The 12,918-nt window shown below is 37.4% G+C and overlaps 1 protein-coding gene across 2 annotated transcripts in view; it reads right to left on the reverse strand.

Annotated features, from left to right (window-relative positions):
- The window catches only part of FRAS1 (Fraser extracellular matrix complex subunit 1), a 500,829-nt gene that overhangs the window by 142,858 nt on the left and 345,053 nt on the right, over positions 1 to 12,918 (reverse strand). For both annotated transcript variants that reach the window (XM_077143064.1, XM_077143062.1), the window contains 3 exons: positions 12,208 to 12,292; positions 9,465 to 9,791; positions 756 to 909 (listed from right to left, as the gene is read on the reverse strand). In XM_077143064.1, coding sequence (XP_076999179.1) covers positions 756 to 909; positions 9,465 to 9,791; positions 12,208 to 12,292 — 566 coding nt within the window. The remainder of the gene's footprint in view (positions 1 to 755; positions 910 to 9,464; positions 9,792 to 12,207; positions 12,293 to 12,918) is intronic.

Below are 12,918 nucleotides of genomic sequence, written 5' to 3' on the forward strand. Positions count from 1 at the left end.
TGAAGGTAAATCCTTCCAGATTCCTGGCTTTGTGAAGGATCTTAGTACTAGTTCCATGTCTCCTCTCTCACAGGCAATAAATCCCAGTCCTGGGTTGTGGACACCCATCCAACCCCTCTCAAGGAAGCCATGCCATTGGCTCATGCACATCCTGGCATTCAGTTCCTTCTCTATTTTGGGAACCTGGAGATTTCCTTCTATTCTTGGAAGGTCAGCTAGGAATGCCTCATAATATGTGTTATGCTTTATCCAGGAATTCTAGGTGGTGATGATGAGAAAAACTTTCAGGTTATTTCAGTCCTCTATCTTGTTGGAAGTAGAAGTAAAAATGAGGTTCTTGAAACATGTTTTTATGTAATGTTTTAAAACAAAAGTATCATCAAAAAGAAGTCTAGTAATGTTCTGAGTGGGATACAGTGTGGTGTCTGAGAACTGAGTTTTGGAATTAAACCAGTATATAGTGGCCAAGTGACTTTTAGCAAGCTACTTGACCTGTTTTATTGCATGTAAAATGAAGTTGTTTTGAAACTTAAATTTTAGGTTTTATATATAATATGCTTACAGAATTTAGCACTCTGCATATTCCATAACATGTATATAATGTGATAGATGATGCTTATTCTGTTTTTAAGGAATGTGTGAGGTATCAGAAAGTCCATTAGAATTACAACCTTGTTGTGTGGTATCATACAGGAACTGAAGTAAGCCCAAGACCGCTGAATGCAATGATGCATGCCAAAGAGAAAAAGACATACCAAATTGGGGGTGGTCTTGTGTAATTTTGTAGATGATTTCTGAGGCATGGGCACCTGGAGCTTCAGCCTGTAAGATTCTGTTGGTAATCTGCAGCATTCCCCCTTCTGGAACCCACACCATTGAATTAGCCACGAGCTGAAGACCTCCATCATTCTAGAATAAGCGAAGAATGCAGAATTAGGTCCAAAGCAAAATAAGGAATCACCATCCTTAAAAATGTTTTCAGGTGCCATTTTTGCTAAAGATAGTCTAACAAGAAAGAGAGAGTCATAGCTTTAGTAGGCTATGTGTGTGTGTATTACTGATACAAGCATATGTTTGTCTATACATATATACATATGCATAATTGTACATATCCTGATTTTTCTTTACATTTATCATGACAAAATAACATCTCATTCAAGAAGATTAAGGCTCTCCATTTCTCTCTTTCTTTTGTCCATCCATTTGTCCTTTCATTCTCTTCATTCACTCACATGCAAGAAATAACTATTAAGCCAGCTCTTTTACTAGAAGCCTAGGTATACATAAGGATGGTTGAAATAAGATCTCAGTTTCAGAACTTAGAGGCAAATAAATAATTAGGATGTATCACAAGCGATGCTCTATTAAAATCTTGAGCAAAGTATTCTGGGAGATTTCCTTTTGGGGGAAATAAAGGCTCAGTAAGGCTTTCCTGAGGAAACATCATAATTTAGATTCTTGGGCAAAAAAAAATTGCATTTTTTGGGTGGAGAAGCAATGGATGTCTAATAATATGTCCAAATATCTGGTGCAAGTTGAAATTTAGGGAGCCAGGGGGAGTGGTGAGTAAAAAGTGATCACCTTTTAAGAGAGACTAGTGGAAGTTAGAAACCAGGCTAAACGTTTCAATTTGTCTTATAAGCATTGTAAAGGCAATATGAGTTATCAGTGAAGGGAATTAGAGGATCAGATCTGGGTTTTAGAAAGACAGGCTCCAGTGGCAAGAGACAGAGGTGACTAGACTGGGGCGAAGCTGGAGCTGCAGAAAACACTTAATAAGTTCTTGTAATGGCACAGGTGAGAGAGGATGAGGATCTATGAGAAGGCAATTGAAGTGGGAATGGAAAGTTAGAAAATGATTCAATGGAAAGTTAGAAAATGATTCCAGAAACACCACAGAGGCAGGATTGACAGACCATGGGGGCTGACTGAAAGTGAAGTCTTAGAAGCAACATTTGAAAGTAGGTGAGTGGGAAAAAATCACCTATTTTGGCACTCTTGAGAAGACAACCATTTTAACTGCTATAGCTAATGTCATTAAAAAGCTCTGCCATTCCTGATTTGCAAGATGAACACCCTCTTCCAAAGTCTCTTAGCTGACATTTTTCACAGAATGACATTAGTGAGGCTGCCAGTGTTCACTTTTCAGTTTGTTTTCATACTTTTAAAAATCAGTAAATTTGATATTTTTAAAACAGAGCTTTTCAGTAAGAATGGTTTTCTAAATTATTATTACCTCCAAATATGCCAAAAAATAGAACACAGTAAGCAATACTGTCAGGAGGAAGATATTCAGAACAGAAGACAACAAATATTCCTTTGAGTCATGGCACTCAAGTCATTGGTTCAGAGTTTTTGTGAGGGATGACAGAAAAGTTTTGGTAATGGATGTGGTGATAGTGGCACAACTTTGTGTGATGGATGTGATAACACCAGTGAAGGGGGAAATTTTAGGTTGTATATAAGTTACTAGAATATAAAACATATTTCTTAAAACTTGTGTCAGAAAATTTGCATACTATCTTCCAGAATTCTGAGGGAAAAGGCCCTATTAACTCCCGCAGAATTTCCTATAACTTTATTACACTAGAGCCCAAGTTTTTTAATTGCTAGAAATCTAATAGCATAGCCTAGTCAACTTTGATTATGGTTATGTAGATCACTTATACACCAATAATCAGGTTTTTGGACTGCAGAGGCAATGCAGATTTTCATTTTCCAGGAAAGTTAGCACCGTGACATGAAGGCAGGTCCCAGAAGGTTCTCCCACTCCATCTCTGTCTTGACTATACTTTATCAGTAATTTTCTCTACAATTTCTATGTGAATATAAATTTTTAGTAGACAGTATTCCTTGCAGCAATGTCTGGAAATTTATTAGATATTCAGAATTTCAGACCCCACCCAAGACCTTCTGAATCAGAATCTGCATTTGAACAAGATTCTCAGTGATGTGGAGGCAAACTAAAGTGAGAAACAGCTCAGGGCAGAGACCAAGATGGTTCTAGAAAGGAAAGATAGATGATAAAGACTGAGATGGTATAATCTAGGAATGCCTAGAGTGTACAATGATAGTGACTAAATGTACAAATTAAAACATGTTTTTGCATGAGGACGAACAAAGGAATGTTAATATTGCAGGGTGTTGAAAACGGATGGTCATTCATACTTTAAAACTACAACTTCTGTGTGAGAATATAGCAAAAAAATGTTTATTTGGTACCAAATTTGTATTTTGACTAGGGCATTTCCTAATATAACTTATATGGGCAGGTTAACTGAACACCATAAGTACATGGAACCTTGAATAGGGCATGAGATTTTGTTGGTTTGTCCAGTGTGATGCTTGGTAAACCCTAGAGTGATTTGAACAGTGAATAAAGAAGTATTTGCAAAGCCCCTTTGAGGGAATGCTGATAAAGGGGAAAAATTCAACTCTCCCATTTGGAGAACTCCTGATATTCTCACAAGCAGTTGGGTCAACCAAATCAATAGGCGAAGCCTTCAATCTTGAGATTTGTTCATATGAAACTGATCCCTGCGAAGGCTAGGCTAAGCCTAGTTAAAGTTAGACCTAAGAGTTACCCCCAGAGAACCTCTTTTGTTGCTCACATGTGGCCTCTCTCTCAGCCAATATGACAAGCAAACTCACTGCCCTCCCCCTCTCTACATGGGACATGAATCCCAGGGGTGTGGGCCTCCCTGGCAACATGGGACAGAAATCCTAGAATGAGCTGGGACTCAGCATTGGGGGATTGAGAGGGCCTTCCTGACTAAAACGCGGAGGGGAGAAATAGGACAAAATAAAGTGTCAGTGGCTGAGAGATTTCAGGCAGACTGAAAGGTTGTCCTGGAGGTTGTTCCCATGCATGGTATTGATATTTCATTTTTGGTTTGGAGTATATTGGAGAGGCTGGAGGGGGATGTCTGACTGTGGAGCTGTGTTCCAGTGGCTGTGTTTCTTGAAGATTAATGTGTGGTGGTGTTGCTTTCATGGTGTGACTGTGTGATTGTGAGGGCCTTGTGTCTGATGCACCTTTTGTCTGTGGTGTGGGCAGATGAGTAGAGGATATGGATTGGGAGTGGATAAATAATAGGGGGGCAAATAAGCACACAAAAAGATGGCTCTAGAGTGGCTCTTGTAAAAGAGCACAGGTAGGCCTTTTAGAATATTTAGGCTTATAACAAGATAATAGAAATGCCCATTTCTGAGTTACTTGTTTACAGTACTTAAGAAGAAATGCACAATGCTTACTACCTAAGGAAATAAGAACCATTATTCCCACTCATTATAATGAGGATGCTTTTTCTGTTGTTTTCTTTTGGGGGAATGTCCAGGGAAGATTCAAGAATAGATATATATATGGCTATAAACCATCTTTTTTACAGCTAAATTATTTCAAAAAGATAAAAAAATAAATTAACCTAATTTTCCAAATAGTTCTGACATTTGGCAACTTCATTATCTCCTTATAGTTCTTCTTGTTTGTTTGTTGCATGTTTTTGTTTTTTGGAGAGGCAGTTAGGTCTGCACAATGGTGCATATATCTCTGTAAGCTCAGGAATTTAGCTGTAATAACAGCCGAATAATCTCCTGCCCAATGATGTTTTACATATCCTCCAGAGCACCGCATTAGCAGGCAATGAAATCCCAGTAAGTGAAAGTGGGGGCATGATTAAAACAGTGCTTTAAATTAAATAGTTCTAATTCATTTCACAGCAGAATAGTCATCCAGAAATGTTGGTGATAAAGTTCAGCCATGATATATCACATTACAAGTAAAAATATTAATGTTGTGGAAGCCAGAAGTAAAGGCTAACTCTCCCTCCACTGGAGGGAAAAATCCTACAAACAAAATGAAAACTTCCCCTCAAAAGTAAAGGTTGAGCCGTAATTATGAAATTTTAGCTAAAATAATGGTATCCTCCCATTCCAGGCTAAGAGATGAAATTAAAAGTGTAAAGCTTCACTAAATAAAAAATGAGTATAGTTGAATATAACAGCAACCCTTACATCTTTACTTATTCTGTGAAAATATACCTAATTTTTAAGAGCTTATTTATACCATAGATTTACAATTATAGTCTTGTAGGACAATTATGGATTTTACGGAAGGATCATGGGGGGTACTGGACATAACATGAATTTAGATGTTATTTACCAAGATGAAGAAAGAGGGAGAAAAGAAGAAAGATATGAGTTCCATAAATTTGCTCCTTCAGGTCAAGAATATAGAACTTTCTCTCCATGTAGGTTTCAAAGGCTTTTGTACTTTTTTTTTTAAGTCAACAGTTTCTGAGTGCATACTCTAAGTGACGCTCCTTACAAGGTGCGAAATTGAACAAGTTAAGCAAGAAATTCTGAAAAATTTCAGAAAGTGAAATTCTGACAAGTGGCAAGGATTCATTTCTTTATGAGGCAATCAGACTCATACAGAAAAATAAGCATTTTATCTCATGGATACCTATAATTTTCATAAACATCGTTATCATGAAACTAACAACTGTGTCCCTGCAAGAAACCAATCAGAGATTAATTTGAGTGAAGTTAAAGGAAATCCCAGCAGAGCTCTGAGCGGCACATGGGTCTTACCAAGGCCACACAACCAAAGAAGACTCTCAGCAATGGAATTTTCTCTTCAGTTCATGGCATGACTTGGGGGCTTTTAACATTAAAGCATTACCCAACTGCAGAAAACAACTGTTCTAACAACAACAAATGACATCAGAAAGATCATCAGATTTATTGGCAAATTAGAAAAAAAGGCATGATTTTCACAGGCACCTTAATTAATGAAAAACAAGGTAATTCCTCAAAAGCCCACAATACAGAGAAACCCACCAATAAGAACGACTTTCCCAGCCCACATTTTAGCACTTATTAGATACTGAATTGCTTTACAATCGTATCTCTAGCAGGTTTGGGTTTGGCAATCCACCTAATTAATGAAAGCCTGTTCAACAAAGCATTCTTTATTACTTCTTAATCTTTTTAATTTTTATTTATTTTTTGCTCCTACTCCCAAAAGAACATGTTTCAACATCAGTCCTGGTTCAATTTTCCCCTTGGTGGCTAAGTATAAGCCTGGAGGGTGGCAGTAAAGTTTATTCACTTCCAGGCCAAAGATAAAAACATGAATTTGGGACACGTGAATGCAGAACCTGAAAAGCAAGGGTAGAACTGACAGCATTTTCATTCAGCCCCTAATGGGCCACTCCATCAGCAGGGGTGCCCCTGAGTGCTTCTCATCTATACAAGAGATGGATTTGAAGGCAGGAACACAGGCAGCAGCTGTACTCAACTCATTACAGTCATACATTTATCCTTCTACCCACCCATCCAGCAATTCAGCCAGCCAGCCATTCATCCATGCAAGCAGTCATCTAATAAAAATGCATTGAACTTCTACAACATGCCTGGGTCAGGAGACTAAAACTGAAATAGTCCATGCTCTCACAAAGCTTCCTTTTTCTATCCCTCCTTTTCTTCCTATCAATCTTGCCAGGTTAAGTTCTTTATCAAAAAATATCAGGATTAATTTGTGCATCCATTCACAAGGAATTATACCAAACTCTCTTGACAATTCCATTTAAGCCACCAGCTAGACATTATCCAGTAATTTAATCCACAGGTAATTTCAGGGTAAGAACTTGTAAGTCCCATTTTCAGAAATGGCTATTAAAACAAAAACGATCATGCCTGACTACACATCTATTGGATGCCATAACAGTTGGTGCCATTTTGTCTTCTTGGGCCCCAGTAAATTTAGGATTATAAACAGCCTCACTTAAGCTGTGATGAGTTCAGAAGGAACATTCCAGGAGGTTTGGGGCACTAAATTATTCTATCTGCATTCTATCCATTAAGGAATAAGAATATACATGACCAAAACTCTGAATGGACTAGAAAAAAAAAGAGTCTCATGGGTAAGTATGGGAGCCAGATGCTCTTGAGTTCAAATCACATCTGCAGCACTGAAAATCTTTGTGAAAATGAACATTTTTAAACCTCTCTATGCTTCAATTTATTTTTTGGAAAACTAGAGATAATAATTGTACAAACATTATAAAATGATAGTGAAGATCAAATGGGATGATGCACATCCAGCATCAGTGCTCAATAAATGTTAAAAACAAGCGAAAACAAAATCCTTCCACTCATAGCATTATTTTCTTTAGAAGAAATAAGGTCATACAGCCTCTATTCTTGTCTTCTTGATCAACATATTATAAAGATTAATAGAATAGATATAAAGAAAAGTACTTTGAACTCCTAAAAGGAAAACTAGCATATATTTGTAAAATATTATCAATAGTACAGTGCCAAATTTATTATTAGCATATCCTGATGGATATCAGAGATCTGGTCAATGGTTTTATTATTCCAGCTTGTGGGCTTAAAAGCTGGTTACAGCTCTCCTAATGGAAAGGTAAGTACAGAACCACAGGAAACGGAGGGCTGAGAAGGGGAAGGTGAAGAGGCAATGTAAGCTCACTTCTCGGGAGTCAAAGGCAGGCACAGTAAATCCAACATTATAATGATAGTGAGGATTCCCGGGTTCTGTGGCCTATTTGTGAATTAAAAGTCTATTTTTTGTGTGTTATTTGTTTTGTTTTTGGTTGTCAAAGCAGCTAAAATCCTAGAAATACCCTTTAACCTTGGGCCATACCACACAAAATTACAATTCAGTAACTGAGTTCCAAACATGGGAGATTAAAAACCATGATAAGAAAGCCTGCGGCTAGAGTTGGGCTGTATTTCTGTAACTACCTTTGGAAAGAAGCCAAGAAGGAAAAAAAAAGAAAACTTTCCATGTCTGTCTAGACTTCATCTCTTCAGAACTAAACTTCATCTCCCAGGGCAATTGCAGAGGATGATAATCAGGATTAGCTAGAAAGTGGCTATCTGCCAATTCCGTCGCATAATCGGGCTTTATCCATCTCATGCCACCATCATTGCTTTCAGCAGCTAAAAATAATGAGATGATGACGGAGAAACTAGCTAGCAGACCACCTTCCACTCTTCACCTTTATGATGATCAACTGCAAATTTTGAGTGATCATTGATGGGGAAGTGACAAGTGACTTCTAAACTGTCTTCAGTTAATCAATATCTGTAGTTAATCATTAATGACACTTCAGTAAATACTGATACTTGAAATGAAAAGTTAAAAAAAAACTAAGTTTCACAATCTACCACTCATGCTGCAACTGAGAAAAGGGCTTCTAGTGAAATAGCATCAGGTAATAAATAGTCTTATAAGTATGTTTCAATAGATACATTAGGTCTGGTATGGGTTAACCCCGTTTTTCCTAAAATGCAATACCCATCCCATTGGTGGTGTCTAAGAACACTTTGCGTGGTACATGGATGAATTTTTTTAATGTTACATATGAATTTTAATATTTTAGAAAAAAGTATAATTTTACATTAAACTCATGATTCACAGGTAGTATTTATTGGGATGAGTCCACAATTTAAAAAATAGGTTAACTTACCCTGTGTCTGATGCTTCTTTTATCTACCTTATGGACAGATGAGTAAAACATATGGATTAAAAATAAATAAATAATAGGGGGAGCAAATGTTGAAATAAATTTAGTAGATTGAAATGCTAATGATCAAAGAAAGGGAGGGGTAAGGGGTATGGTATGTATGAATGTTTTTTTTGTTTTCTTTTTATTTCTTTTTCTGAATTGATGCGAATGTTCTAAGAAATGATCACAATGATGAATATACAACTATGTGATCAAAAAAAGAATATTCATATTGTATGTTGATTGGTTTTATTAACAAAAATTTTAAAAGTTAAGCTAACTTAAAGAAAAAAGTTCAAATAAATAATAGCACAGGCACACATGGATAATGCCAAAAGCACATGATGGTACTATGTGAATGATTCAGGCTGGAAAACACTGCTCAATATTGGGCTCCTACCTCCTAGACCAGGATTCTGATGATTACCAAATGAAAGTAACCATACCCTACTGTACTTTGACTTACAGTATGGCTGAACTCATTCTTTTTGATTCATTAAGATCATCTGCCTATGAGCATCACATTTCATGAGCTACTTTAGAAGGGCAGACAAGAACAGGGATGCACTTGATTCTTATAATCATGCTTTGGCAAGGACATAAAAGGATCAGTGGGTAATGGTGCATTTTTATGGCAATAAGTCAACTAAAAGGATCAAAAGCTTCCCATTTTGTAGACAATATGTAGACAGGTCTCTCAAATCAATGATGCCCCTAACAAAATGTATAATGTCCCCTAAGATGAGAAAAGGTGTTCTGTTATTAATTTTTGAATTCCCTAGGGACCTATGTAATAGGTACTTCATAAATGTTTGAATAAGTGAATAGCTGCCTATATCTTAACTTTATGAGTACTGCAAAATAATATCAACACCAAAACTTGAAGTTTAGGTGCAAAGAAATTGTCGCTTTAAGAATGACACCTACCTTGGGCACAGTCTTCACATGGAACAGTATATTTTGGAAGGAGTGTCCATCATTGGCCTGCAAAACTGTGACATCAGATGTGCTATCTGAGCCATCATGAACATAATGGAGAAGGCCCCTGGAGAGCTCATCCAGTCGGAACTGATAAATAGGGGCTGTGAAAGTTCTAAACATTTGGAGCAATTGGCCATGAAGTGGAGGATCCAGCACTTCCACTACCACATCCTGAGGGTTGTCATCATCTCGGATGTCGAGCAGCTGAGTGGTGATGGTTCCACTATCTCCTCTGCTAATGTGGAGGGCTTCATTTCTCAGCACATAGGGGGCCTATAGTATTCAAGGGAAGGAGGGAGGAGAGGAGTTTAGTAGGGAAAGAGATGACAATTTAATGGGTAGACCCCAATTTTTTGGTGCAACATTATTGATATTTCTCTGTTTTTTAAGAAACTCTACAGGCTCTGGCAAAGTATAAACTGTCCCATAGGGAAAGCATTTGTCCCATGTGGTCAGTTGTGGTCATCAAAGCAATTGGGGTCACTTTACACTTTGGGTTCCAGAGATATCTCAAACCCTTCTCAAGACCATAATCTCAATCAGAGGCATCAACCAGAGTTGCCTGCTTCTAAGTCTCTAATTTCCCTGCCATTAGTTTAAGCCCCATTTTAATGGAGGTCAGCTCAATATGAGGGAATCCAATCAGTTGTCCACATCCAAGAGAGACTAATAAGTGGTATGGAAGTTTTGAACCTATAATTTAAGAACTGAGCTCTTCATTCCAGGCCACGCTGCAGTGTGCTGACCCAGAGTTAATATATTTCTGCATTTTGTATTGATGCCATTTTTGGTCCCTCCCAGTAATTTTCTTCAAGCTCTCTCATCCAAATCTTGATAGGACCTAACCCCAACTCAGGTTATAAAACCAGGTGAAAAAAAAAGAAACAAAAAACAGGGGAGATCTGATCTGGTCTGAGTGAGTAAGGCAACTGCCCAGTTAATTTATGTGGCACTCCTAATACAGTGAAATTTAATATGATTTCCTTAGGATTGTCAGGCCCCCCTGCCTGCCCCATCAACTTGAGTAAGTAGATGGAATATTCTTTTCACAAAGATGAAAGTTAATAAACTGGGTGGGCCGTGGTGGTTCAGCAGGCAGAGGCCTCACCTGCCATGCCGGAGACCTGGGTTTGATTCCTGGTGCCTTCCCATGTTTAAAAATAAAAAAAAAGTTAATGAACCACAACAGAAAAAGCTCCCCCCTCCCCGTGCCCCGCCCCCCCCCCAAAATAAAAGCCAGATGCCAAGGAAAACATTATCTTGGTCTTTTATCTTGTTTAAAGTTGATTCAACTAGGACTTTTCTCAGCACATTGCCTTATTTAATCAAAATATAGCTTTCTTTTAAAACTACACAACAATTCTCCTGGAAATTAAAATATCCACTGAAGTAATGTCTAACTAAGGCATCATTATAATAACCACATAGTGGGAAACTAGATGACAGCCACTCCTCAGAATTCCTGAGTGAGAGTTCTAAAGCTGCGACTCCATACATGGGAATGAATGGTCCCTCTGATTCTCAAAAGAGAGGAAAGGCCAAAGGTGATGTCAACATCCCTAAATGTAAAAGATCAAATTAACTTACAAAAAAAATCTCAGGGAGGCTCAAGACCATATTGAAATATTACAGAAATTTAAAGGAACAAATATAATTTAAAAAATTCATTTCTAAAATTTCACCTTTAAAAGTTTAAATGGCAAAATTTCATATGCTAGATAAAATAAAAATATGCCCTCACTATCTAGTCACTAAATTTAGGGAAAACAAAAACAGAGAACTAGGGGAAATAACCATCTCAGATTAGGAGATTACTTGCCAATACCTACTCTAGGTCTTTCACTCACTAATGGGAGTACTTATATGTAAAGGAGAAAACAAAACTTCTGAACTTAAGTACTGAGAATCAAGTAAACCAGTATCTTGAGACCTGATTTTGTCCTCTGGCCTGTATTACAGAGATCACACATTTTCATGGTGAATGAAAACAAAATGCATGCTTTAGCCCAACCTGAAAATCAAATTATTTAGTGTCAATTTCTAATTTAGAATAAATTTCTAACCATTTCTCAGTGCCAGCTCTATGCTCAGTTGAAGACCATCATTGGCACCTCATTAACCAGATCCTCTAAATACTGCAAACTGAATTAAGTGGAATCCAAGTACATGTTGGATAGGTAAAAAAAACTAGGCGTAATTTCAACCACAAAGAGAGAAATATTTAGATAAAACAAACTCACTTACCTAAGTAAGAATAAGGAAAATCTTTACAACTGGCTCTGACTACTGTTACTCTGAGGGGCTACTATTAGACTTAGTAAAGGAAGTAACCATAATAGAATAGTTAACACAGGAAAAGCCAGATTTCCTAGGTGCAAATCATGGCTCTGTATTTATTAGCTGTTACCATAGTCAAGTTACTTAACCTACCTATAACTTAGTTCACTCATCTCTAAATTAAGAATAGCAATACCTACCTCACAAGGTTTAACATGAGAATTGAGTTACTTGTGTGAAACACTTAGAATGCCATAGTAGTATTAGTAATTGTGGTTGTTGCCCCAGAATTCTACAAATCACTTCAGTTGCTTTTCTTGAGGAAACTGAGACAAGACTGTAACTATAAGACATCTTCAGTTATCCTTGAGAATGAGCATGTGAAATTATTAACTGCTTGTCATTTTATTACCTGTGCTGAAAATGCTTGTATGTTGATCAGCTGTGGCTCAGAGAAGGCCTGCTGGTTGCCGATTTTCAGGGAAAAGTAACCTTTCCTAAAGAAAGTTCCCGGGAAAGGAATGAGAAACATAATCACTGACTTAATCTTTAGAAAGAACAAGGATAAAAGTATTTCAAGTCATGTGCATGGAAGAAATGGTGTCAAAATACTACGGTAACATAATATTCATAGTGTAAATTTTTAAAATTACCATATAAAGATAGACTTAAATGCAGGTAACAATACTGTATGATCTTAGATTCCACCTTAACATGATAATTACATAACATTTGCTTCCTATTTTTCTGAAATTGAATATATAAAAAATTGAAAATCAGTTGTCAGGCCAAGATAGGTTAATAAAATATTCTAGACTAATGGCTAATTGTAGAATGGAAAGGAACCCCTCAAGTCTCTAACAGTTCCTGTGAACTCCCTCTCCAACCTCTGCCCAAGTCACATCAGTGGGCCCTTAATAACAATGTTTGCAAGACTGCATCTATTCCCCGCCCCTGTATCCCCCATTCCCCCCAACTCCCTGCCCCATATTCTCACTGTGGATGATGAGACTAGAGAGGATGACTGATTCTCTTCCCTGGGAATTTGGAACTGGCCTGAAAGCCAAGTTCTCACCATGTGGATGGTTTATTATGTGGATGAGAATACAGAGAAAGTCAGTTT

The sequence above is a fragment of the Tamandua tetradactyla genome, chromosome 24 (genome assembly GCF_023851605.1).
Source record: "Tamandua tetradactyla isolate mTamTet1 chromosome 24, mTamTet1.pri, whole genome shotgun sequence".
NCBI classification, from domain to species: Eukaryota; Metazoa; Chordata; class Mammalia; order Pilosa; family Myrmecophagidae; genus Tamandua; species Tamandua tetradactyla.